Source organism: Prionailurus viverrinus, chromosome D4, assembly GCF_022837055.1.
Source record: "Prionailurus viverrinus isolate Anna chromosome D4, UM_Priviv_1.0, whole genome shotgun sequence".
NCBI classification, from domain to species: Eukaryota; Metazoa; Chordata; class Mammalia; order Carnivora; family Felidae; genus Prionailurus; species Prionailurus viverrinus.
The window spans coordinates 43,914,054-43,937,694 of record NC_062573.1 but is presented as its reverse complement, the minus strand read 5'-3'; the positions used below and the strand labels follow the sequence as shown (position 1 = coordinate 43,937,694).

Here is a 23,641-nt window from a genome sequence, read left to right as displayed (position 1 = left end):
TAGGCGTAAGTTCTGGCATTTTATTTATTTAATTTATTTTTAAGTTTTTATTTATTTATTCATTTAAGTAATCTCTACACCCAACTTGGGGCTCAAACTCATGACCCCAAGATCAAGAGCTGCACACTATACTGACTGAGCCAGCTAGGAGCCTCTAAGTTCTGGCATTTAAAAAATTTAATATTAACTTTTTACTACAATACATTGTTTAAGTATCTAATAAACAAATGTGATGATCAATCGTTTTTGAAACTATGTTTAATGTTTTACAGTGTCCTTTTACAGAATGAACTTCTCTGTAGTAAAAAGTATTCAGTACCAGTTTCCAGAGACATATTTTCTTTACTGTGAAATACACCACTTCCTCTTAAATACTGATTGAATCGGACGTTTATTCAGAGCCTGTTGTATGCTGAGCATTATGCTAAGCACTAAAAATAAAAAAGTAAGATCTAGTTTCTGCCCTTAGGTGGATCTTGGCCTGGTAGAGGTTAAATACTCATCTGTAATATCTAGTTGGACGCAGGATAATTCTAGGTGATTTTGTTTAATAAAGAGGAAATAATGTTTGAATAAACCAACTGTGAATGGGCACTTAATCTTTTAAAAAGAATATCTGTTGTCTACCCTTTGTCCTCTTCTTCCCATCTGTCACCAGAATTATCCATCCCATCCTGTTCTCCTGACCACTTTTACAGAAATGCCTGAAGAAAATTTAATCTTATAAGGTGGTACTGATTCTTCTCCGATATATTCAGTTAGACTCAGAGTTCACTGTAGAAAATACTCTAGGTATACAAATTGAGATTGTATTACAGCACAAATACAGCATTTCTTCCTCATGTTTTTTAAGTGATGAAATAAAGCAAGCCAGTGGAGAAGTCCAAACCATGAAAATTTCATCTGTGCCTAATAGTTTATCAAAGCGAAATGTATCTTTGACGCGAAGCCACAGTGTTGGGGGTCCCTTGCAAAATATTGACTTTTCCCAGCGACCGTTTCATGGCATTTCAACAGTCAGTCTTCCCAACAGTCTGCAGGAAGTTGTGGTAGGTAACAACATCATAATTTTCTGTGTGTTCATGAAAGTATTTATTAGAATAGCACATAATCCATCTTTAGTAGCTTTTCTTTAACCATAAGTGATAAGATAAAGAGACTAAGAACTTTTTATTTTTTGATTGATTGATTTTTATTTATTTAAATTTTTATTTATTTTGAGAGAGAATGAGAGAATGGTGGGGGGGGGGGGTGGTTATGGGCAGAGAGAGAGGGAAAGAAAGAATCCCAAGCAGGCTCCACGCAGAGCTGCATGCCAGGCTCAATTTCACGAACTGTGAGACCATGACCTGAGCCAAAACCAAGAGTCAGATGCTCAACTGACTGAACCACCCAGGTGCCCCTAGACTAACAGCTTTTTAAGATTTCAAGTACATTCAAAAATAAAAGGAGTATATGGAGTCCCTTTGACCCATCATCTGGCTTCAGTAATTTTCAACTTATGGCCATTCTTCTTTTATGTATATCCTTATTCACTTCTTTCCTAGATTATTCCGAAATAAATTTCAAGTATCATATATTCCATTTGTAAATATTTCAGTATGTAGTTCCTAAGAGATAAGGACTCTGAAAAATACATGCCACTATACAACCAAAAAAATCAAATTATTCAATCTCTGTTCAAATTTCTATTTTAAAAATGTGAAGTACGTGTGTCTTCTGTAGTTTGAAGAATGAGGATCAAATAACATCTATGCATTACCAATTGGTTGATCTGTTTTTTAGTCATTTTATATCTGTAGACCCTCTTTTTTAGCCTTGCAACTGTATTTGTTGATTATGACGCTATAAATTGGTAAATTATATCTAGAAGCTTGATCACATTCAGGTTTTTGTTTGGTTGTTTATTTTTGTAAGACAATTGCAGTGGTAGAATGTCCCTCAATAGAAGACATGAACTTTCTTTGTGATGCTAGTAGCGATTAATGCCTCATTGCCTACATCAGATTATTCATTTCCAGCTTTCAAGGCTGGTAGTCTAATTGTCTTTATATATGTTGGATACATCTGTAAAGAGAAACATCCTCCATGTTTTCTGTTCGCTTTTCCAAAAATGCAGTTTATTTTGGAAAGGTGGGACAAATATTTTTCCTTTTACTTACCAGTTTTCAAAATAACAGGTTGGATTCCTAGCATCCTCTAAGGTGATGAATTAATTTGGAGGAATAGAGTATCATTATGAGCTCACTAATTTAAATAGGTTTACATCCATTGCTGTTGTTGTCCTTATTAATATATCATCCATCTTTGATCAGCTAGAAGCCTCTACAGGTTGGTGTTTTAGTTCTTTTGACACATCTCTAGCAGCCTTTTTCTAATTTTTTTACAAAGCTTCTTTGCTTTCTTATATGACAAGATGTTTCATGCTCATGTTAATATTTCTTTCTCTAGACCTAGAATCAGCCATTTCTCTAAGAAGCTCTGGTTCATTTTTGAGGAAATGGTATTTGGAGACCACAGCCTGGGCACTAGGGGTACCCATTAATGAGTTGGTCATAAGCATTTTATTCTGATTATAATTTGCACAACTTAGAAAGTCTGAATTGGCATCGTTTTCCTTTGTTTGTAAGACTGCTCTTTAGCTGTTGCAATCAAATATGAAAGCACTCTAAAAGGAGTCATCAAATAATAGTAACACAAAAATTGCCCCATCTATTTAGATTGTAGGAAGAAGATAGAGTCAACTTTTTTTTTTTTTTGGAATAATCATAAATATCTGAAATGTAGTATTTCTTTCTGTTTTGTTTTTGAGAGAGAGCATGTGTGTGCAAGAACACACACTAGCAGGAGAGCAGCAGAGGGAAAGAGAGAATCCCAAGCAGGCTCCATGCTCAACACAGAGCCTGATGCAGAGCTGAGTCTCACAACCATGAAAACCATGACCTGAACTGAAATCAAGAATCGGATGCTTAACCAACTGAGCCACCCAGGCATCCCTGAAATGTAGTATTTTTTTGGTAAAAGTTGAAAAGGAAAAAAAAATCAATCTGATAGAGAAACTCTGTATGTTTAGGGTCTGTCTCTGGATTATCTTCTTTTGTAATCATTTAACGTAAGGGCATTTATGATTAAGTACTTTCTTTTCTTTTTTTAGGTTTTCATTAGCGTATACTGCATGTAGCAATGGTTCTGAAGTAACTGATTTTGAAAGGATAGAGCATAATCTCCTTGAGAAGTACTCTTAAACATACACAGAATAGATAATATTCACTTCTTTCTGTATTTTTATTTTTTAAAGGATCCTTTAGGAAAAAGACCCAATCCTCCCCCTGTTTCTGTGCCCTACTTGAGTCCTCTAGTGCTTCGTAAAGAACTTGAATCTTTGCTAGAAAATGAAGGTGATCAAGTGATTCACACATCCTCTTTCATCAATAAACATCCAATCATTTTCTGGAACCTCGTTTGGTATTTCAGACGTTTGGACCTTCCTAGTAACTTGCCAGGACTTATCCTCACATCTGAACATTGTAATGGAGGTGTACAGGTAGGGTACCAACTTCTATACTTGTACTACGTTGGTGTTGGTTAGAATGAGGCTTAACTTCAGAGTAACAAGTGTACAACAACAGTGCCTTAACGAGATGTACGTTATTTCTCTCTCACGTCAAAGTTTGGGAACGTGGTCCTGGGATGATGTAGTCTTAGGGACCTGAGATCCTTCTGTCTTTTTGGTCAGCTGTGTATAACCTCCATTTCCAAGTTCTATACCTGGTCCAGGATGGCCTATTTCTAGCCAACATGTCCATATTCCAGCCAGCAGTAAGGATAAAAATGAATGGAGAAGAATGTGTCTTCTTTCTGTAGGGATGGTTCCTGGAGTTGTACATAACATTTCTCTATGTATCTGTTTGGCCTAAACTTAGTTATATGGTCATACCTAGTTTGCAAGGGTGGCTAGAAAAGGTAGCTTTTATTCTGAACTATCATATCACCAGTTGACCTTCTCACAACAACTTTATTTTAAAGGACTCCTTATGCATGTTTTTCAGATGATATAATTAAAAGTTGGAGAAGTTAAGTAATTTCCACAGGGTCACACGCCTGCTACGTGACGGGGAGCCAAGACCACAGTCTGGCTGTCTGACTTTAAAGCCCTTACTGCACTTGGGCTGGGATGCCCGATTCCATTGGAGATAGTGGGCTCCTAGAGTTCCTTCATTTATAATATTGATTAGAGACACCCCAACACACACCAGGGGCACAAGAAAATATTTTCTTAAAGTATTACACTCTATTTTGACTCATTTATTTTAAGTAACAGCACAAGATAGTAGAAACTATTGTACTTTCTCTACCTTAAAATTTGTTCTAATGGTGACTAATCTTTCATGTGGCCACTGTGCCAGTTACCAAGTTGTCTTTGCAATCTGTGGAAGTAGGAATGAAAAATCTGCACCTCAGAAAGTAGGAATATGTATCAATACAAATAAAAATCAAAATTTTTTGCTTAGAATTTTAGGTCCACAGTTTCAAAAGAACGCTTTTATATAACCAAGCTTTGCTAGATCCACTGGTAATTATTATGCTTAGAGTACTAATACTTTCTATTGATCTCTTTTAGCTTCCTCTGTCATCTCTGTCCCAGGATAGCAAACTTGTGTATATTCAGCTATTATGGGATAATATCAACCTTCATCAGGAACCAGGAGAACCTTTGTATGTCTCATGGAGGAATTTTAGTAAGTAAATTAGAATTAAAGACATAAAAGACTCAAACTGGAAATAACCCATATATCTTTTCATAGGTGAATAAATAAACAAATTGTGGTACAATCCATACAGTAAAATACTATTTAACAATAACGAAGAATAATGGGTGCCTGGGTGGATCAGTCGTTTAAGCGTCCGACTTCAGCTCAGGTCATGATTTTGCAGTCCATGAGTTTGAGCCCCACGTTAGGCTCTGTACTGACAGCTCAAAGCCTGGAGCCTGCTTCAGATTCTGTGTCTCCCTCTCTCCCATTCATGCGGTGTCCCTGTCAAAAATAAAAATAAACATTAAAAAATTTTAAAAACAATAAAGAAGAATAGACTACTGAGGTAAAAAATTGAGATGAGAGAAACAAATTATTCTGCTTTACTTTAAAATTTTTCATATGTTTTTATTATTTCTTTCAAAAATCTTGCCACTTTAGATCAAATTGATTTGCTCTTGTACTGACGCATTTAACTGCATCAGGGAGTTGAAGAGTGTTTTGTGATTTTTCTGTCAAATGCCAATTGGTTAGGTATTTGGAGAGTAAATTCTTTTTTTTTTTTTTTTTTTTTTAATTTATTTTGAGAGAGTGAATGAGCAAGTGCATGTGTGAGTAGGGGAGGGGCAGAGAGAGAGGGAGAGAGAGAATCCCAAGCAGGTTCTGCACTGTGAGCGCGGAGCCTGACACCGGGCTCAAACTCACAAACTGTGAGATCATACATAACCTGAGCTGAAATCAAGAGTTGAATCCTTAACCTACTGAGCCACCAAGGTGCCCTGGAGAGTAAATTCTATATAGTTTAAGAGTAATTTGGATGTGTTGGTATAAGATCATAATTTTAATTACATGGATACTAACCTCAAAGATTCTGGTTTCATTTTCAGTCTTTTGTATTTAGAACATATTTTTACAGAGCATTTAAAAAGTTGTATCATTCACTGTTCCATAGTCCTTTAAGTCAATAAGACGACACAACCCAGGAGATGAATGAACAAATGACATCAGTAGGCAGTTCATGGAAGAAACATTGCATAGTTTATATTAGTTTGCCAGGGCTACTATAACAATACCACAGACTGGGTGGCTTCAGCAACAGAAATTCATTCCTCACAGTCTGGAACTGGTGTGAGCAAGGTTGGTTTCTCCCAGGGCCTCCCTCCTTGGCTTGCAGTTGGCCTTTTCTCTGTGTACATGTGCATCCCCCTGGTGTCTTTTTCCCTTCTTATGAGGACACCAGTTATGTTGGATTAGGTTCCCACTCTATGACCTCATTTAACCTTAATTACCTTTTTAAAGACCCTATCTTCAAATATAGCCACATTGGGGGTTAGAGCTTCAAACATATGAATTTTGAGGAGATATAATTCAGTTCCTAACACAAATATGAAAAAATGCTCAATCCCTTTATTTAATGAAATATCAAGTTCTTTTGTTAAAAAAGGAAAAATACAAACTTAGTTACATCAGGATGGCAAAAGATCTTAATAATTAAAATCCAGTCTTTTTGAGGATATGAAGGAAAAAACACTTTGATACACTGTTAGAAGTGCAAATGATATACTTCTGGAGAACAATGTGGACTATATTATCCATATTTAATATGTGGATATCCTTAAACTCAGCAATCACAGTAACACAGCTCTGTTCTATAGAAAGCATATGCAAAGCTTTCTGTACAGTGATGCTTACTGTATGATTATTTGTTTTAAAAACTTCACATAAATACCTAACAGGAGAATTGAGATAAATCCATATTATGAAATGTTGGCAGCCAAGAAAAAGTATAAGGGTCATTTGCATACAGGTGTCTGAAAGGATGGATGCCCATCATATATTGAGTGAAAAAGGGCAGGTTTCAGAACAGTGTATGATCTTCTTTCTTTTTTTTCTTTGGAAAAATCAACCCCAAAATATATATCTGTGTTTTGAATATATGAAATAAAAAGGTCTAAAACTACTACTAACAGTGGCTCCTTGGAAGAGAAAGGGAACAGTTCACTTTTAATCTTTTATTAGATTGTCCTTTTCAAAAACTCTATTAATATTTTGCTATTTGGATTGTTTCCCTCGAAAATGCTAGTCATAAAATTATAGTTAAGTACATTATAAGCTGTTTTTGTCGTTTTTGTTGTTGTGGTTTCAGTTCAGATGTTTTTATGTTTTTTTTAAATAGCTAAGTAGCCTTGAAATTTCATGTTAGAAAATGATAGTGTTGCTATTTCTTTAGTTATTTCCCACCTCTCTTGAAATGCACAAGTGTTTCAAAATATTCTATAATTTATGATGAAAATAAAATTTAGCATTTTCAAGAATGGCCTTATTTCTCAAGAATGCCTTGATTGGCTGCTTTAAATGAAGAATTGGCATGTAAATGACATTAAAAGAGAACAATTAAGTGGGTGATGACTTTTAGAATGGTACGACTTCTCAATGACTTCTGGAAGAGGATTTTCAGAGACCCGCTTCCTAGCAAAACAACCATAATTGGTGAAAATTATTAAAGAAAAAGGAGGGAAGATGGCAGAGTAGACGGATCTTGAGTTTACTTTGTCCCACAGACAAATTGAAGCAACAGCTACATCTGTTGAACTAACTGAAAATGACCTGGAGACTGGTGAAACAGATCTTCCAAAGCTAGTTGTAGAGAGAAGTCCATATCAAAAAGGGGCAGCAGGGCAGTCGGGAACCATACTTCCAGTACAACTAAGTACAAGTGGGAGGAGCATCATAAGCATGGGGGAGGAAGGAGGGGATCGGACCCCATACTAGGTACCTGCACTGAGAAGCAAAGTCCCCATAACTTCTGGCTTTGAAAATCAGCAGCACTTAACTCCAGGAGAGCCAGAGGATGATAGGAAGCTGAGTCCCCACCTTTAAAGAGCCAGCATGCTAAGTAACTTGCTGGGGACACAGCAAAGCAGCAGCAGTTTGAAAAGTGCCTGGGGTATATGTGAAGGAGATTTGTTAACTAATTTTAGGACATGTACCAAAGGGGCAGAGATCTGCAGACTTCTCTGGGAACAAAAGTGCTGGCAGGCACTGGTTTTCTTCTCTTCCCCTAGCCTAGATAGCTGGACACTTGGGGGAGCCAATATTAACACTCTCCATGTACCCCATGGTAGTCACAAATCAAACACCTATAATATTAAAAAAAAAAAAGAGAGAGAGAAAGGAATCTAAGCATAAAAACTAAAGAAAACCCTCAAACCACAAGGAAGAGAGCCAGAAAAGAAGAAAGGAATAGAGAACTATGAAAACAAACCAGAAAACAATTAAAATGGCAGTAAGTACATACCTGTCAATAATGACTTTAAATGTAAATGGACTAAATGCCCTAATCAAAAGGAGAGGATGACAGAATGGATTAAAAAAAAAAAAAAAGACCCATCTCTTTGCTGCCTACAAGAGACTCATTTTAGACCTAAAGATAAACAGAGAATGAAAGTGAAGGGCTGGAAAAAGATATGTGTGCAAATGGAAACAAACAAAACAAACAAAAGCAAATAGGGTAGCAATACTTATGTTAGACAAAAAAATAATACTCTGGTTTCTCTTCAGATTGTATAAATCCTTCGCCTTTTACTTCTATCAGACAGAAAATAGACATTAAAACAAAAGAGTGTGGAAAGAGACAAAGAAAGGCATTATATAATGATAAAAGAATCAACCCAACAATAGGCTAAAACAGACCTAAAGAATAGTCTAAGACCTAAAGAATAGTCTTTCCAACAAAGGGTGCTGGGACCACTGGAGCAACATGCAAAACAAAAAAAAAAAAGGCAAAGATGGATCACTTCCTCAAATTATACATAAAAATGAACTCAAAATGGATTATAGATCTAAATGTAAGAGCTAAAACTGTAGAAGTCTTAGAATAGGAGTAAATATTCATGACCTTGTAGACACAGGCCTTTTTTAGATATACCACCACCAAAAGCACAAGTGAGAAAAGGAAAAGTAGATTAAGTAGACAATTAAAATCAAAAACTTCTGTGCTGAAAAATAAACCATCAAAAATGTCAACCCATGGACTAGGGGAAAGATATGTACAAATAATACATCTTAAAAAGGATTTAAAGTCAAAACATACAAAGAACTCTTACAATTCAACAATAAAAAAACAGCCCACTTTAAAACTGGGCAAAGGATCTGTCTTAGTCCATTCTGGCTACTGTAACAAAATACCAAAGACTGGGTGGCTTATAAATAATAGAAATGTATTTCTCACAGTTCTGTGGGTCCTAGATCAGAGTGCCAACACAGTCAGTTCAGGGCCCTCTTCCAGGTTGCAGATTTCTCATTAGATCCTTTCATATGAGGGAACTCTGGTACCACCACCCCCCCTAAATTTTATAGGCACTAATCCAGTCATGAGGACTCTGTCCTCATGACCTAATTGCCTCCCAAAGGCCTCACTTCCTAATGCCATTACATTTGATATGAGGTCTTTCAACATAAGAATTTTGGGGAGACACAGTCAGACCATAGTAGGATCTGAATAGACAGTTCTTCAGAGATGTTATACAAATGGCCAAAAGCAAATGAAAAGATGTTCGATATCATTAGACCTCAAGGACATGCAAACCAAAACCACAAAGAGAGACACTTCCCATTCAGTAGGTAGGCCATAATCTAAAGGATCAGACACTAACAAGTGTTGGTGTTGGTGAGGATATAGAGAAATTGGAACCCTCATACACTGCTGAGTGGAATAAAGAATAGTGGAGCTACTTTGGAAAACAGTTTCGCAGGTCCTCAACATAGTAGAGTAGTCATAAGACACAGCAGTTGCACTCTTGAGTATATACCAAGAAATGAAAACATACCTATGTATAAAAATTTGTGCACTGTGCTTAGCATTTTCTTAATAGCCAAATAATGGAAACCACCTAAATGTCCATCCACTGATAAATGGATAAAATATGGCATATCCATACAGTGGAATATTATTTAAAAATAAAAGTATTATTTTTAGGGCTGAGGGGTTTGGGAGATAGAGGAGGGACTGCTAATAGACAGGAGATTTCTTTGGGGATGATAATATGATGATTGTACAGCTTAATGTACTGAGAACCACTGAATTGTACACTTTATTTTTTTTTTTCAACGTTTATTTATTTTTGAGACAGAGAGAGACAGAGCATGAATGGGGGAGGGGCAGAGAGAGAGAGGGAGACACAGAATCGGAAACAGGCTCCAGGCTCTGAGCCATCAGCCCAGAGCCTGACGCGGGGCTCGAACTCACGGACCGCGAGATCGTGACCTGGTTGAAGTCGGACGCTTAACCAACTGCGCCACCCAGGCGCCCCTGAATTGTACACTTTAAATGGGTGTATTGAATGGTTTGGGAATTATATCTCGAAGTGTTAATTAAACTAAGTGAGAAACAGTGAAGTTGCAGATTATATTTGGGTTAGGTTCTAAAATCACAGCATAGCATAAAAATCAAATATATACAAAGGTCATCATGTGGCAGGTAGAAGAGCTAGAATTAAAGCCCGTAAGAGCCAGTATTTCCCCTTGTAATAGAGAGGTTTGCTGTTTCTTTGAACACAAATGAAGTACTACTAGTTTAACCTTTACTAAGGGGCTGTGTTGTATGAAAAATACAACAGCTGGTTTTATGATGGATTCTCAATGAGACTGACTAGGGAGCTACTGGATACATATTCCCATCTCAACTCACATGGGTATAAATAAAATTGTACGGCTGCTGGAATTACCTGCAGTATTAGTTTTCCTTTTATTCTGGGCCAAGCACACTTCATTGATTTTGTATACTTTGAATGTCAGCATGATTCAATTCCAGTACAATACTGAAGCACTTTTATAATCTATGAAATCTGTATAAATGTTTGTTCTTAATAATTCTAGAATTGCCTTTGTATCAATTAGGATTATACTCGGCTATATTTAATGGCAAATAACAGAAGTTTAAACAGGTAAAGATTATTCTCTCCCATAGAGAAGCTATGAAGTGGACACTCCAGGACTGATAGGCAACTCCTCTGTCATCAGGGACCCAGGCTCCTTGTGTTGTGTCTTACTTGTGTCTTGCGTTTCCATCAGTTAAGGTTGCTCTATGGTTATAAGATTGCTGCTGGAGTACAAACTATCACATCCCAGCCTGAAGCAGGAACCCCTGTGTTCAGAGAGAAAAGGCAAAGGGACAAGCCTTTCCTATCTGAAGAAAGCAGGAAAAACATTTTGTAGCTGGTCACATTGACACAGAAGTTTACTCTTAAGGGGGAGGCGGGGTTGAATAGAAAACTAGAAAATGCTACAGTTCTGGAAAAAAGTCTTTTAAAAGTAATTATTCTTACTTCCTGTGTTCTTCTTATTAGATTCTGAAAAGAAATTGTCTCTCCTGTCAGAGGAACAAGAAGCAACAAGCACTTTAGTAGAAACCATCAGGCAGAGTATTCAACATAATGATGTTCTGAAACCCATCAACCTACTTTCACAGCTAATAAAGCCAGACATGAAAAGACAAAGGTAATAATCGTTTTTGCTTCTTGCCACTCAATTTCATGTTTAAGTATTATTTAAAAAATATCTCTAATTGTAAAAGAAGCACACCTGTTTTGAAAAGTACTACCCAGAGTTTCCTTTCATACCTGAGCAAACCTAACAAAAGTTCTGGTATAGAGGAATAGATTAAATTTTAGGAGGTGATTCATGAATGTCTAAACTGTACTGCGTCTTTGGGAACCACTGCTGTTATTCACTGGAAAGCTTCGATGAATTTGTTAACAGTGATGTTATTATACATGTGTACTGCTTGTTCAGGCCCTGTCAACCTGCGCATCTTATATTTTATTTTCTTGTGGGATAATTAAAAAAAAAAAAAAACCTATTTAGGAATAGAAACAATTTAGGAACGTGATGGAAACAGTGAATTACAAAGGATAAGGAGCTTTCCTGCTTCTGCTAACATGCTTAGATCAGTACTCACTCCAGCCTCTACGTAAGTAAATTTTGCAGTGGAAACTTCAGAAAAGTGGCATCATAAATTCTACCAATCATTAACAGTTTCCAGGTACTCTACAAGTTTCTTTGGTTGTGGCATCTTTGAAGATAACTTCAGAAGTGATAGAGCATGAATTGATTATGAAAATGATGGGTCCTTTTGTAATCTCAACAGTTGAGATAGAGATGACCTTCACAGTCTAAAGAGCAGCTAGTTTCAAGCATCTGTAGTGTAAGGGCAGGGAAGGAAAATTAGAAATGACAGGTTATGGCTTCTGAACCTTTTAAAGCTATATGATGAAGCTTTATCAGAGTTAACATTACTCTGCAATTTTTTTCTATGTTAAAATATTCAGGAATCACTTCATTTAAGCTTTCCTTCATTTTTAAGGTTTGGCTTTTGATAGTATTATGTTCACAAACCAAATAAATATGGTTCATCCTTTATTGGTAGATTAAATAGTAAAGAGACCACACCACCTTTCACAGTGTATCCAAGGGTTTTGGACCCCGAACTTACTTAAAAATTAACATTACTTTGTCAAGTGGCAAAAGATGAGAGAAGACCCTGCTTTTGCAAATTTTAATTGGAAAGTAGAGTTAAATTGACCCCTTGAATGACCCCCCCCCATGGAATTGATAATCTGTGTATAATTTTGGACTACCCCAAAACTTAATAGCCTACTCTTGACCAGACGCCTTACCTATAGCATAAACAGTTAACACATTTTGTATGTTGTATTATATACTGTGTTTCTACAATAAAGTTACTAAAGAAAATGTTACTAAAAAATTATAAGGAAAATACCTTTATAGGACTCTGCTGTATTGAAAAGCAAAACAAAAACAGTGTGGGGGTGCCTGAGTGGTTCAGTCTGTTAAGTATCTGACTTCAGCTCAGGTTGTGATCTCATAGTTCACAAGTTTGAGCCCCATATCCAGCTCTGTGCTGACAGCTCAGAGCCTGGAGCCTGCTTTGTTTGGATTCTGTCTCCCCCTCTCTCTCCCTCAAAAATAAACATTAAAAAAAAGTGTAGGTGGACCCATGGAACTCAAACCCATATTGTTCAAGGGTGAAACTGTGTATTGTTAAAATGTTAATAATGAAGGTAAGCCATTTAAAAGTTTTTGGTGTGAAGCCTTATGCCCATAACTTTTTAATTTGAAATAGAAATCCAGTGTTGCAAAAGGTGACATAACTGTGGAGTGATATCAAAACCAGTGGATACATTGCTGTTAACTATAGAGCTTAATCATTGCTCACCATTTTAAAAAACCGCCATGTATTTTTATGTTCTTTGCCCATTAACTTTAAAAATACTTGTTTTATAGGAGTTTATACCGAGAAATCCTCTTCTTATCATTAGTGTCTCTTGGAAGAGAGAATATTGATATTGGTAAGTTGGTTAATGATTACTAAAGCAGGTTTTTTCATTTTCTGAAGTACTTTACACAATTGCAATTGGTATGGATAAATACTCCTGTTAGTTTTGAAAAGATTTCTACTTTTAAATATGCAGTTTATATATATACTTGACTTTACTTGACTACCATTTTTCTATTTATGGCTTTTGTTTCACAAATTACAACTCCATTTTTGAAAATGTCTTTCAGAGGCTTTCGACAATGAATATGGACTTGCATACAATAATTTGTCTTCAGAGATTCTTGAGAAGTTACAGAAAATTGATGCTCCACCAAGTATCAGTGTGGAATGGTGCAGGAAGTGTTTTGGAGCGCCTCTCATTTAAGTAAGAGGTTCACTAGATTTTTTGATGCACAAAGCTTGAGGGTAAATAGATTCAGTTGGCAAACATGTAAGGTTTGTTCCAAATGCTAACGATTGATGAAAGTGAAATGAAGTTAACTCTTGGGACAGTATATAATGAAATGTAGCTTATACTGAATCCTCTTGCAACATAAAAATGCCATTAAAATGTCCCAGGGTTCATGTCTGAAGGTTTGCAACTTCTAAATGGTTTTATCTGCCTCCACTTGAAAACTGTTTTTTGGATTTCTCAGTGTATGTAGGTTGATGAGAAATATTAATTCTTGGCATTTTGTTTATATTTGAAGCTATTGGGTTTGGGGACTAGTAGTTTAATGTAAACTTGCCTAACCCCCAAACAAATGAAATCTCAATTATAAGAGCAACTATTTGTGTATGTGTGTATATGTGTGGCTGTGTAGGTATTTGTATGTACAGCCATATATTTATTAAAATTCTTAGACTGCATGTTGCAATACAGTTCTCTGAAAGGGGTCTGCAGCTATTAAATGACTACTACTAAACTCCTCTGTAGTCATTAATCAAAATTACCTTAAAGTCTGATGACAACCGCCTTGCCTCTATTTCCTCATCCATATTATGTATTTTCTTCCTTAATGGATTATCTTGAGTATCCACATTACTTTTCATCCTCTTCCCAATACCATTAATTTGCAACAGCTTTAAGATTGGAATAAATGAGCCAATCATGTAGTTTAAATGAAATTAAATCAGCCTCATAATTTACAAAATTGGAATAGGTTTAAAATGCTCCTCTTTATTCTTTGGACCCGAAATTGTTCAGGTACATGAATTGTTGCTATTGGTCACTTTTAAAAACCTGTGGGATAAACTTGCACTGCACACAGAAATTTTATTCTTGTATAATAGATTTCTATGCTTATTGTGCATTTGTAAATACTGTTTTAGTATCGATCAATAAGTCTTAAAACATTAAAGCTTATTAGGCTTGTTGCCAGTAGGTTCAAGAAAATCATGACCTCACATGCCTGACATTTATCATGCCTTTCATTAAAAATGTCCCTTAGGAATAGTAATGTTTGCCTTAACTCTGCATGGTTTAAAAAGCCAATGGTTGATATGTGTGCTTTTATAGTAATTATGCGGATGACTAGATCAACTGATTAAAAAATTATTCCCATTACAAATCTCCCACCTGGTGTAATCTTTAAGAACTTGTTACTGTACCAGTCTTCCAACATTTCAGGGTTAATCTGACCTATGCAGATTTCATTTCAATTTATTGTGAAAGTGCTAAGTGGAAGAACTTGTCAGAAATTATGCACAACTCTCATTACCTTAAAGCGGATCGTTTGCACTGTCTCAGAGTATATATTTTTGCAATTTAACACTGCCCCATCAAGTTTGGAATTACCTTGCAAATAAAAACCCCAGGTTGAATAAAATGAAAAATTCTTAAGCTTGCTGTGCTGTTCTGTCACATCTTCAAAGCTCCTGAAATGTGGACAATTCTAACCCTTTTGACTTTTAGAATTCTAATACTGTTTAAGCCTTAACTTGAACTAAATTACCCCAAAAGCACTTCCTACTAAGAAGTGTAATGAACATCTCCTTACACATTTAAGATTTGGCCATATTTGTACCAAAGTATGCGTTTTCTAGTAACTTTCTGTAACATTCTAAATGACTCATCCATTTTATATTGGAAACCTTAGCCTGCTGCTGTCAAGAAATAGGGATCAATTTACTAAAAGCACATAAAGGCCTTTTCTAGCACCTACCATAGAAAGTGGACCACTACAAACTGCAAAGGAAAACCAAAAAGCCAGATATACAATTATTATCCATAGATTTAGAGATGTTTACAATGAGTTGTAGCAATGTATAAAACTTAAAAGCCTGAGAACTTCTGCAAATAATCTTTCAAATTAGTGCAGATTGTTTTTTAACATTACCTAAATGCTAAACCTTTAACATATGGAGTGGACAGTCTGATACTTTAGCTGCATTTTGTAGGTTAATTATAGCAACCCACTTTGTTAAGGGTTAACTGTGTTCAGTAAGAATATAAGCATAAGTCTCTTAATATTTGGATATTCAATTGTTGCTCTTTTCATTTTTTGGTGCAAACTAGAAATGCAGGATACAACATTCTTAATGTTGAAATATTCTCCAACATCCTCTTTTAAAAAGTAGTTCTCAATCTTAAATCTGCTGGGATTAATGAGCTAGAATAGTCTAACCCAAGTATTATCTGTCCACTTTAGTGACTGTACTCCTTAATATGAGAAAGCAGGGTGATGGTTCTCATGTTTCATACATTGGAATCAACCAAGTACTGGTTAATACAAACTCTGGGCTGTATACCAGACTTGACTTCTGGCCTTTATGTGACACCCCCCCCCCCCCCCCATGACTGCAGTGTTACTCCTTTTTGGTTTGGGTCATTTTAAAATGCTTCATTTTCCTTTTCTGCCTTTTTAGTTTGACTTCAATTTACAAAATATCAATTGCCAATCAAGACTTCCCCTTTTATGTAACATTTTAGTACCCTGTATGAAAAGCAATGGGGAGCTCACTTTTGCCTAAGAATCTTCTATCTGGTCCAGTCTAGGGGATGGCATTATTGGTATTAGCCTGAATCTTGCAAGTAATGTAGAATCTCGGGCCCCAAACTTCTGAATCACTGCACATTTTGTGAAGCACTGCTCCTCTCTTGTTAAAAGCAGTTTGAAAATTTTACTCACCTGTGGTTAAAAAAAGTATAATCCAGCAAATAAGGAACTCCTGTTCTTCACCCTTAAAGCCTAACGTGCCTTTTAATGATCCTTCTAGTCTGTAAAAGGTTGGTTCTAACTGCAATTACTACAGAAACTAGACAGGCTACATTAGAAAAAGCATGCTACTTTCTCTTTGTGCATCTTTCATTGATGCAAAGAGTGTTTCTTAAAGGCACACTGAAACCATAAAAAGGATGAACATAACAATTCACTAGAGGTGAAAAGCTTTTTGTTAATACAACTTGCACTGGTTTTAAAAGCTTTGTGAACTGTTTTAAAATGGTATCCGTTAACTATGCTTTTAGCAAGGTATCTTTTTTTTTTTTACTTACGTATGACAAATGTCCATCTTCATAAGGGCACTTTTCATGTATTATGTATAGATCTTTAAAACTGTATTCTTCAAAATAAAGTATACAAAAGATTAATAGTCTGTCCTTTATTTCCAAGTTGTTCCATGACTCACTGAAAAAGCAGTGGACATTCTGCTCAGAATCCTTTCCTGAGCTATCCACCCATTCCCCCCAGAACCCTGTCCTGGCCATCTCTACCGCTGTCCCAGTGTGGTCTCAGCCTCTCCACTTGAAGGGATCTCCTGCACACTTCCTTTTCTGTGACCAGAATTTGTTTCTTATGAATGAAGAAAATCAATAAAGGTACTTTGACGTCTGATCTTATTTATTTGTTCCTCTTACAACAATCTCATTTTTGACTGGACTCAGACTTTGAGGTAGAAGCTCTCAGAGAAGACAGCCTCCGTCTCTTGGCAATCTGTTCCTGGCGCTTTTCTTTGGCCTCCTAAACAAAACAAAAAAGCAGTTAGCTTGTCTGACTTAAAAATGTAAATCCAAAGTAAGGCCTGACTTTTTCTACCAGGTATCTTGACTTACCTTCATTCTCTTGGCCAAAAGCTTAGCATATTCTGCAGCCTCTTCCTTGTTTTTCTTCGTGCGCTGCTTCTTCAAAGCAATGCGCCGACGTTTGTGTTGGAGGACACGTGGAGTAACAAGACGCTGTATCTTGGGTGCTTTGGTTCGAGGTTTCTTACCTGAAAATTCAGACAAGAATTCCATCACTTCTCAAGAATACCCTTGTTCATCAGAATCCACATCTACATTTTAAAAACATTACTAACAGTAATACCTAGGAAAACTTAGCTGTATGAGGCCTTAAGCTGAATCTGAACTATTGTATAATTTAAAACACTACCCTGTCAAACAAAAAGACAAGATGGGCTAAATCTCAAAATGTAAGTAGCTGATTAAGTCCTTCTGCAAGGTGAACAGACTTTTTGTACTAGATGCCAGGGTTTTCCTGTGTAGTGCATTTAATCCCAAGACAGCCTGTTACACATTAGTACTTTGAATGTCAAGTTCAAGAACATATGTAGATTCATGTTACTCTGCCTGGAGAAAGCACTATCCCAAGCTTTTTCCTACTCCATTTTGATTTCCCTTCCACAGTTAGATCGTCTTTGTAAGGTATTCTACATTTGTACTGTAAGACACAGGAGCATTATTTTCAAACCATATTTAACTGTATGTTTAACTCATCTATGAAAACTAAGTACAACTCTTATCTGCACCAATATCCTAACCACACTTTGAAATCCCATTTGTGCTTGAGTCTAGTATTTTGCCAAAGCAGATCCTGCCAATCTGGGGAATGAAACCACGTACATTAGAACGTACAACACACTGTGCTTAGAGTATCTTCATTTGTCGTCTGTGAATCCCAAATCCTAATCTGCTTTGGAGCAAAAGCCTTTTCAGATGTAATCATTTGAGTCTGTGGACAACTAGTGCGATTAACAAATAGCTAAAGCAAATTTTCTAAAAGGAAATGCTCAATTGTTCAGGTTCTGCTGCTACAAGTCAAACAATCCCTTATTTAAAGATGTTAAGAACCTGTATTACAAGCCTGTTAAGCAGAACACTGGCTACACTGGCAGTATTTCCAGGGGTGTGGTTATGGGCAACTGCCACGTACCTGCCTTTTCTTTCTAACTGTGAACTTCAGGAGAACAACTTGTTCTTTTATACTATATCCTCTACACTTAAAATAGTACCTGGCACACAGGTGTTCAGATATTTTGGACTGCCAAGCACTCACTATATGCCAGGAGCCACATTTTTCCAGATTTGTCAGGAAAACCCAACCAGGACTGACATGCTCTTTATTCCACGTAATGTAAAATACTCCTACACTTTACTACACACATACCTTACTACACACATTAATGTTACAGAAAACAGGTGCTACAGACCTCACTGGTAATGGATTATGTTACCTAACAAACTATGTATCTAGTATATACCATCTTAACATATAAAAGCTCCAAAAACCCAAACACCTGGACCTAGTATTTTGAATAAAGTGTTTTTCTTCTAATGGCCACAATTCCTACTATTGACACCCACAGCTAAGACTGAGAAAATAAGGGCCAGGGGTGCGTGGATGGCTCAGCTGGTTAAGTGTCAAGACTCTTAGTTCAGCTCAGGGCATGGTCTCAACAGTTATGGGATCGCGCCCCAAGTAGGACCCTGCACTGACAGTGCAGAACCTGCTTGGGATTCTCTCTCCCCCTTGCCTGCTTGCACTTGCTTTCTATCAAAAACAACATTTAAAGATTTTGACTTAAAAAGGGGGGAGGGGTGGGCAGAAGTTAAAGCAACTTCAGTTGATGAAAGTATAAATTCTTCTATAAACAAACAATAGAAACGCTAATATGTAAAGAAAGCAAAATTATGAAAGGGGGGGGGGGATGTGAGAGCACGTTCAATCCTAGTCCCAGAATTTTTCATCAATTTTTTTGACTCCTAACCCCAAAGCCATGAACTTCACACATCTGATAGAAGTCATCTTCAGATAAACTTATACATCAATGACTCAAAGCAAAATTCCAAGTATGCTTCTAGAGAATCATCAGATATGACAAGGATTAATACCAACTGGCTATATTGACCCTCTCCCCCAGTTTTCCAGTTTAAAAACTTAAACTCCAAGCAAATACATAGTGGGCAGACCTTACTTTCTAGTATGCCCACAACATGCTACAGACAAATGAAATGGAGCAAACTCTAAATTGCAAAACCTCCCCTACCTTCTTTATTTAGGGGCTTTCTCACAACATACTGGCGGACATCATCTTCCTTTGAGAGATTGAAAAGCTTGCGGATTCTGCTAGCTCTCTTGGGCCCCAGGCGACGAGGCACAGTAGTATCAGTGAGTCCAGGAATATCCTTCTCCCCTGAAAGGAAAAAGTGATCAAAGACCTTTTTAATCCCACAACTTTCTTACAAACAAAAATCCTAATTACTCTTTATGCACTGGTAAAGAAACAAGTCCACTGGTCAAACTGTGGACACTGCAAATAAAAAACACTCGGGTAATCAACTTTTAAATGTCAACAAAAACTGAACTCAAGAACACAAAGAAACCTCACCTTTTTTCACAATGACCAAGTTGAGAACACTGAGATTGGCATCCACGATGCAACCCCGAACAGATTTGCGCTTTCTTTCTCCAGTCCTCCGTGGTCGGTAGCAGGAATGCCCCTTACTCAGCAGTAGGCGGACACGGCCATGGGTCAAGACACCCTGCTTCATGGGGAAGCCTTGTTTGTCATTGCCACCACTGATTCGTACCACGTAACCCTGTAACATACAATGACACGATGCAAAATAAAAGATTATGGCCCTTATGAAGTATACCCCAAATCCTAGAAGTATGCTAAATCCAATTTGAAACTTGGTTATGAAGTTTTCTTTATTTTCAGTTTGCCAAGATCAGTTAGCAAATTCCTATCAATCAAGCCCTCTTTCTAACCTATATATTTTTATACTAGATGTTAACAGTTCTAGGAAAAGAAAGATTATGTGAAGAAACCACAAGAGAACAAACAAGTGAACCAGAAACAACCCTGTTGGCACTTTTTAAAGATACTCTTTGGAGATTATCAGCTTGCAGGGCAAGAACTTTAGGTATATTTTCCCATGTGACCTACAAAACCCTGCAAGGTGATAACGCTACCCGAAAAAGGTACACTTGCAAGGAACCAGCCCAAGGTCAGAAGACAGAACCCGGAGTTTGAACCGCACTACATAGACCAATTACCAACTACGTTTACTACCTCTTACACAGCTTCAACAATAGTCAACTTTTACCTTCCATTCTTCCCCTAAAGCATCAGCAGCAACTTCTGTGGCCATTCGCTTCTCATAAAAGGTACGAAGTTTGCGTTCATCGTCCACTTCAATGAGTTTCTGGCAGCCAGTAGCTGGGAAAGAGATGTTCAGCTAAGGATTAAGGGGGGGGGGGGGAGAGCTTTAGAGAACCAATGAATTTACAAAGGTAATTCCATTGCCACAAGCCTTTTATGTAACAGACAACGAGCAGAAATGCTGAAACACGTTTTACTAGCTAAAACGTGTGTATAGAATAACGCGGAAACACCGCCCTAAAACCCGGGCTAATTTTTCCTCAAGCATCGTGGAATGACCCCGGCGCGAAGGGCCCTCCGTAGCCGTGTAGCCTACCAGAGCAAGGAGCCCGAGTTACGGGCCGCAACTAGGCAGCAGGGTCATTATCTGTCCCGCCGGGCGTGAGGACGCCACCATGGCTCTCCCCGCCCGGCGCGGCTCCAGCTGTAATCGCTCGCCATCCGCTCTCCCAAGAACCCGTGGCCCCAAGAATGGAGAACTTTCTCCCGCCTCAGACTCTCCTCAGCCTACAGCTAGGATTTTGGAGAGCTAGGACTGCGGTAATGCAGCGTCCTGGGGCACGATTCACGTACCCCAAGCCTAGTCCAAAACCCTCCACCGCTTCCTACCTTCATGGTGAGGCTGCCTACCGCCTCCGAAGCGCCACGAAAAAAGAGGCCCGACTTCCGCTTAGCCCACGTCTCATAGGCACTTCTAGTTCTCGCGATGTTAGAGGACGTCTGGGATAGCGGAAGTGAGCATAGGTGGGCGGCACATCCGGAGCCGGGTTTAATTAGTTTAGAAGGGTTAGTTCCGCGAGCTGTCTGTGCCATTCTCGCCGTGACGTTTTTTTGGTTCGTTTTTGTTTTTTGTTTCTGAAGGTTAGCATGTCCGCTGCTCAGTCTGTCCCGCACCCTCCTGGGCCAGAGCGGGGTCCCAGCTCCGTCTTGGCCACTCTGCATCTGCTGCTACCACAGAAGGAAGGCAGGAGCGGAGTTCAACTCTCTTGGCCTCTCCTGTACCTTAGTGTCCGAAGATTTTTAGTTCCTTTTGGTTCAGAAGCTTGCTCTGCCCTGGTTCCGGCTGGATGCCCTGGTTCCATAGCAGGATGATTCGAAAGCCGTGGTTTGTTTTTGTGCATGTCCTCTAACCAGTCGCCCTGCAGTCATAGTTTTCTGTCGTAGAATAACACCTTTCCTTTCGCGCAAGCCATTAACCGCAGTTACCCTCAGTCCAGGCCACCATCGGTGCGTCCCAAATAGTCTTCCTGGTTCTCTCTTGCCTCTAGAGTCTACAACGCCAAATTCTATCATTCCCTTGCTGGAAATGTGCCATTTACTTTCCACTGCAGTTAAATGCTTTCCCATCTCTTGTCCCTGGCCTCAAGCTTCCCACAAATTCCTCTATTGCCATTCGTTAATGCCATGCAGGTCTTTTCGGATTAGATGTCACTCCCAAGACAAACCCTTCCTGACCATGCTACCTAAAATAGTACCCCTCTTTTTATCTGTTTTTCTTTCTCATACTTAATCATGATACCTAAATGGTATGTTTATGGTCTGTGTCCACTACTAAGTGATAAATGAGGCCAGGCAGGGATCCTATCTTAACTTCACTGTGGGACACTTAGGGCACAGCACAGTGCATGGCACATGTAAGTGCTCAGTAAATATTTGTTAAATTATAACCCCAGCCCTTGTATGTATTAATGTATTGCAGTGTGGTAGCATGGAACCAGCCAGCAGAGGGAGAATAAGTGAATGTGTTATAGTAAATCTTGAATCTGCAGTGATGCAACTCTTGATAGTATAAAAGATGGGAGAAAGATACAGTGCATTTGATAGTGCTCCAGAACATTCCTGGGAAGACAAGCATGGGAACCCAGGTAGTGTAACTCGGAAATCCACACTTGGAATCAGTATCCTGAAGGAAGGAATGTTTATTGCCTATTACATATTTATTCCATATTTATTCTTCAAGAAATAAAAACTCCTGTATTTCAGGTAAACAATAATTTAACTTTCCAAGATTATTACATCCCATCTTCCACTTCAGTATCGCAAAGATTTTAGTTTAGGCCTGTTTTACATTCAAAGTTGAAATGTTCTACCAAATCCTGTTTGATCATTTAGTTTTAATGTCTAGAAGGTTTGTGAAATGATGCATTTAAAACCTGTGTAATTTTTTCTGTAATGAGGTGAAAATGATGTAACAGAATTAATCATTTTTAAGTAAACAATTCATTGACATTTAGTACACTGACAGTGTTACCCATCCACTATTTCCATCTAGTTCCAGGAGGAAACCCTGTACTTATTCAACAGTTGCTCTCCATTCCCCTTCTCTAGCAGCCATGGGCAACCATGATTGTGTTCTGTCTCTATGGATTTAGGTCTTCTGTATATTTCATATAAATGGAATTATATGTCTGGCTTCTAATGTCTCTGAAATTCGTCTACGTTGTAGCATTTATCAATACTTCATTCGTTTTATTAAATTTTTAAAATTTTATTTTTTTAATTGTTTTTATTTTAGAGGAGAGAGTGCACTGGAGTGGGGAGAGGGGCTGAGGGGAAGGGAGAGAGGGAGAGAGGGAGGGAATCTTAACCAGGCTCCACACTCAGCGTGGACCCAGATGCAGGGCTTGATCCCATCACACTGGGATCATGACCTGAGCCGAAATCAAAAGTTGGATGCTCAACAGATTTGTTTATCCATTCATTCATCCACTGATGGACATTTGGGCCATTTCCAACTTGTAACTTGTGAGTAGTGCTAATATGTTTGAGTACCCATTTTCAAATCTTTGGATTACATACCTAAAAGTGGAATCAATGGGTCATATGTTAATTCTGTGTTTAATTCCTACAAGAACTGCCAAACTGTTTCACAGCTGCTGAGCCATTTTACATTTCCACCAGCAGTTTATGAGGGTTCCAATTTCTCCACATCCTAGGCAACACTTGTTATTTTGTTATTTTCTTTTTTTTTTTTTAATTATAGCCATCATAGTGGGTGTGAAATGATACCTCATTGTGGTTTTGATGTGCATTTTCCTAATGAGTAATGATGTTGAGCATCTTTTCACTTACCTGTTGGCCTTTTGTATATCTTCTTTGGAGAATAGAAAACTAAAAAAACATAATTGGGCGGTACGTGAATAAATTTTTTTAATGTTTCTTT

General features: G+C 37.7%; 2 protein-coding genes across 5 annotated transcripts in view; one reads left to right on the top strand and one right to left on the bottom strand.

The window, feature by feature from the left end:
• The window catches only part of DENND4C (DENN domain containing 4C), a 122,554-nt gene extending 107,619 nt beyond the window's left edge, over positions 1-14,935 (top strand). For all 4 annotated transcript variants that reach the window (XM_047829980.1, XM_047829978.1, XM_047829981.1 and 1 more), the window contains 6 exons: positions 854-1,049; positions 3,299-3,544; positions 4,622-4,739; positions 11,102-11,252; positions 13,059-13,123; positions 13,341-14,935. In XM_047829980.1, coding sequence (XP_047685936.1) covers positions 854-1,049; positions 3,299-3,544; positions 4,622-4,739; positions 11,102-11,252; positions 13,059-13,123; positions 13,341-13,477 — 913 coding nt within the window. In that variant the 3' untranslated portion in view covers positions 13,478-14,935. The remainder of the gene's footprint in view (positions 1-853; positions 1,050-3,298; positions 3,545-4,621; positions 4,740-11,101; positions 11,253-13,058; positions 13,124-13,340) is intronic.
• A 1,978-nt stretch (positions 14,936-16,913) lies between these two features.
• Positions 16,914-21,306, bottom strand: RPS6 (ribosomal protein S6). Its single transcript, XM_047829983.1, has 6 exons — positions 21,088-21,306; positions 20,423-20,554; positions 19,702-19,912; positions 19,360-19,506; positions 17,147-17,304; positions 16,914-17,054 (listed from the first exon to the last, which is right to left on the bottom strand). Exons 1-6 carry the CDS (start codon positions 21,289-21,291, stop codon positions 16,959-16,961), a joined length of 948 nt encoding a protein of 315 aa, XP_047685939.1. The 5' UTR covers positions 21,292-21,306; the 3' UTR covers positions 16,914-16,958.
• Positions 21,307-23,641: the final 2,335 nt, after the last annotated feature.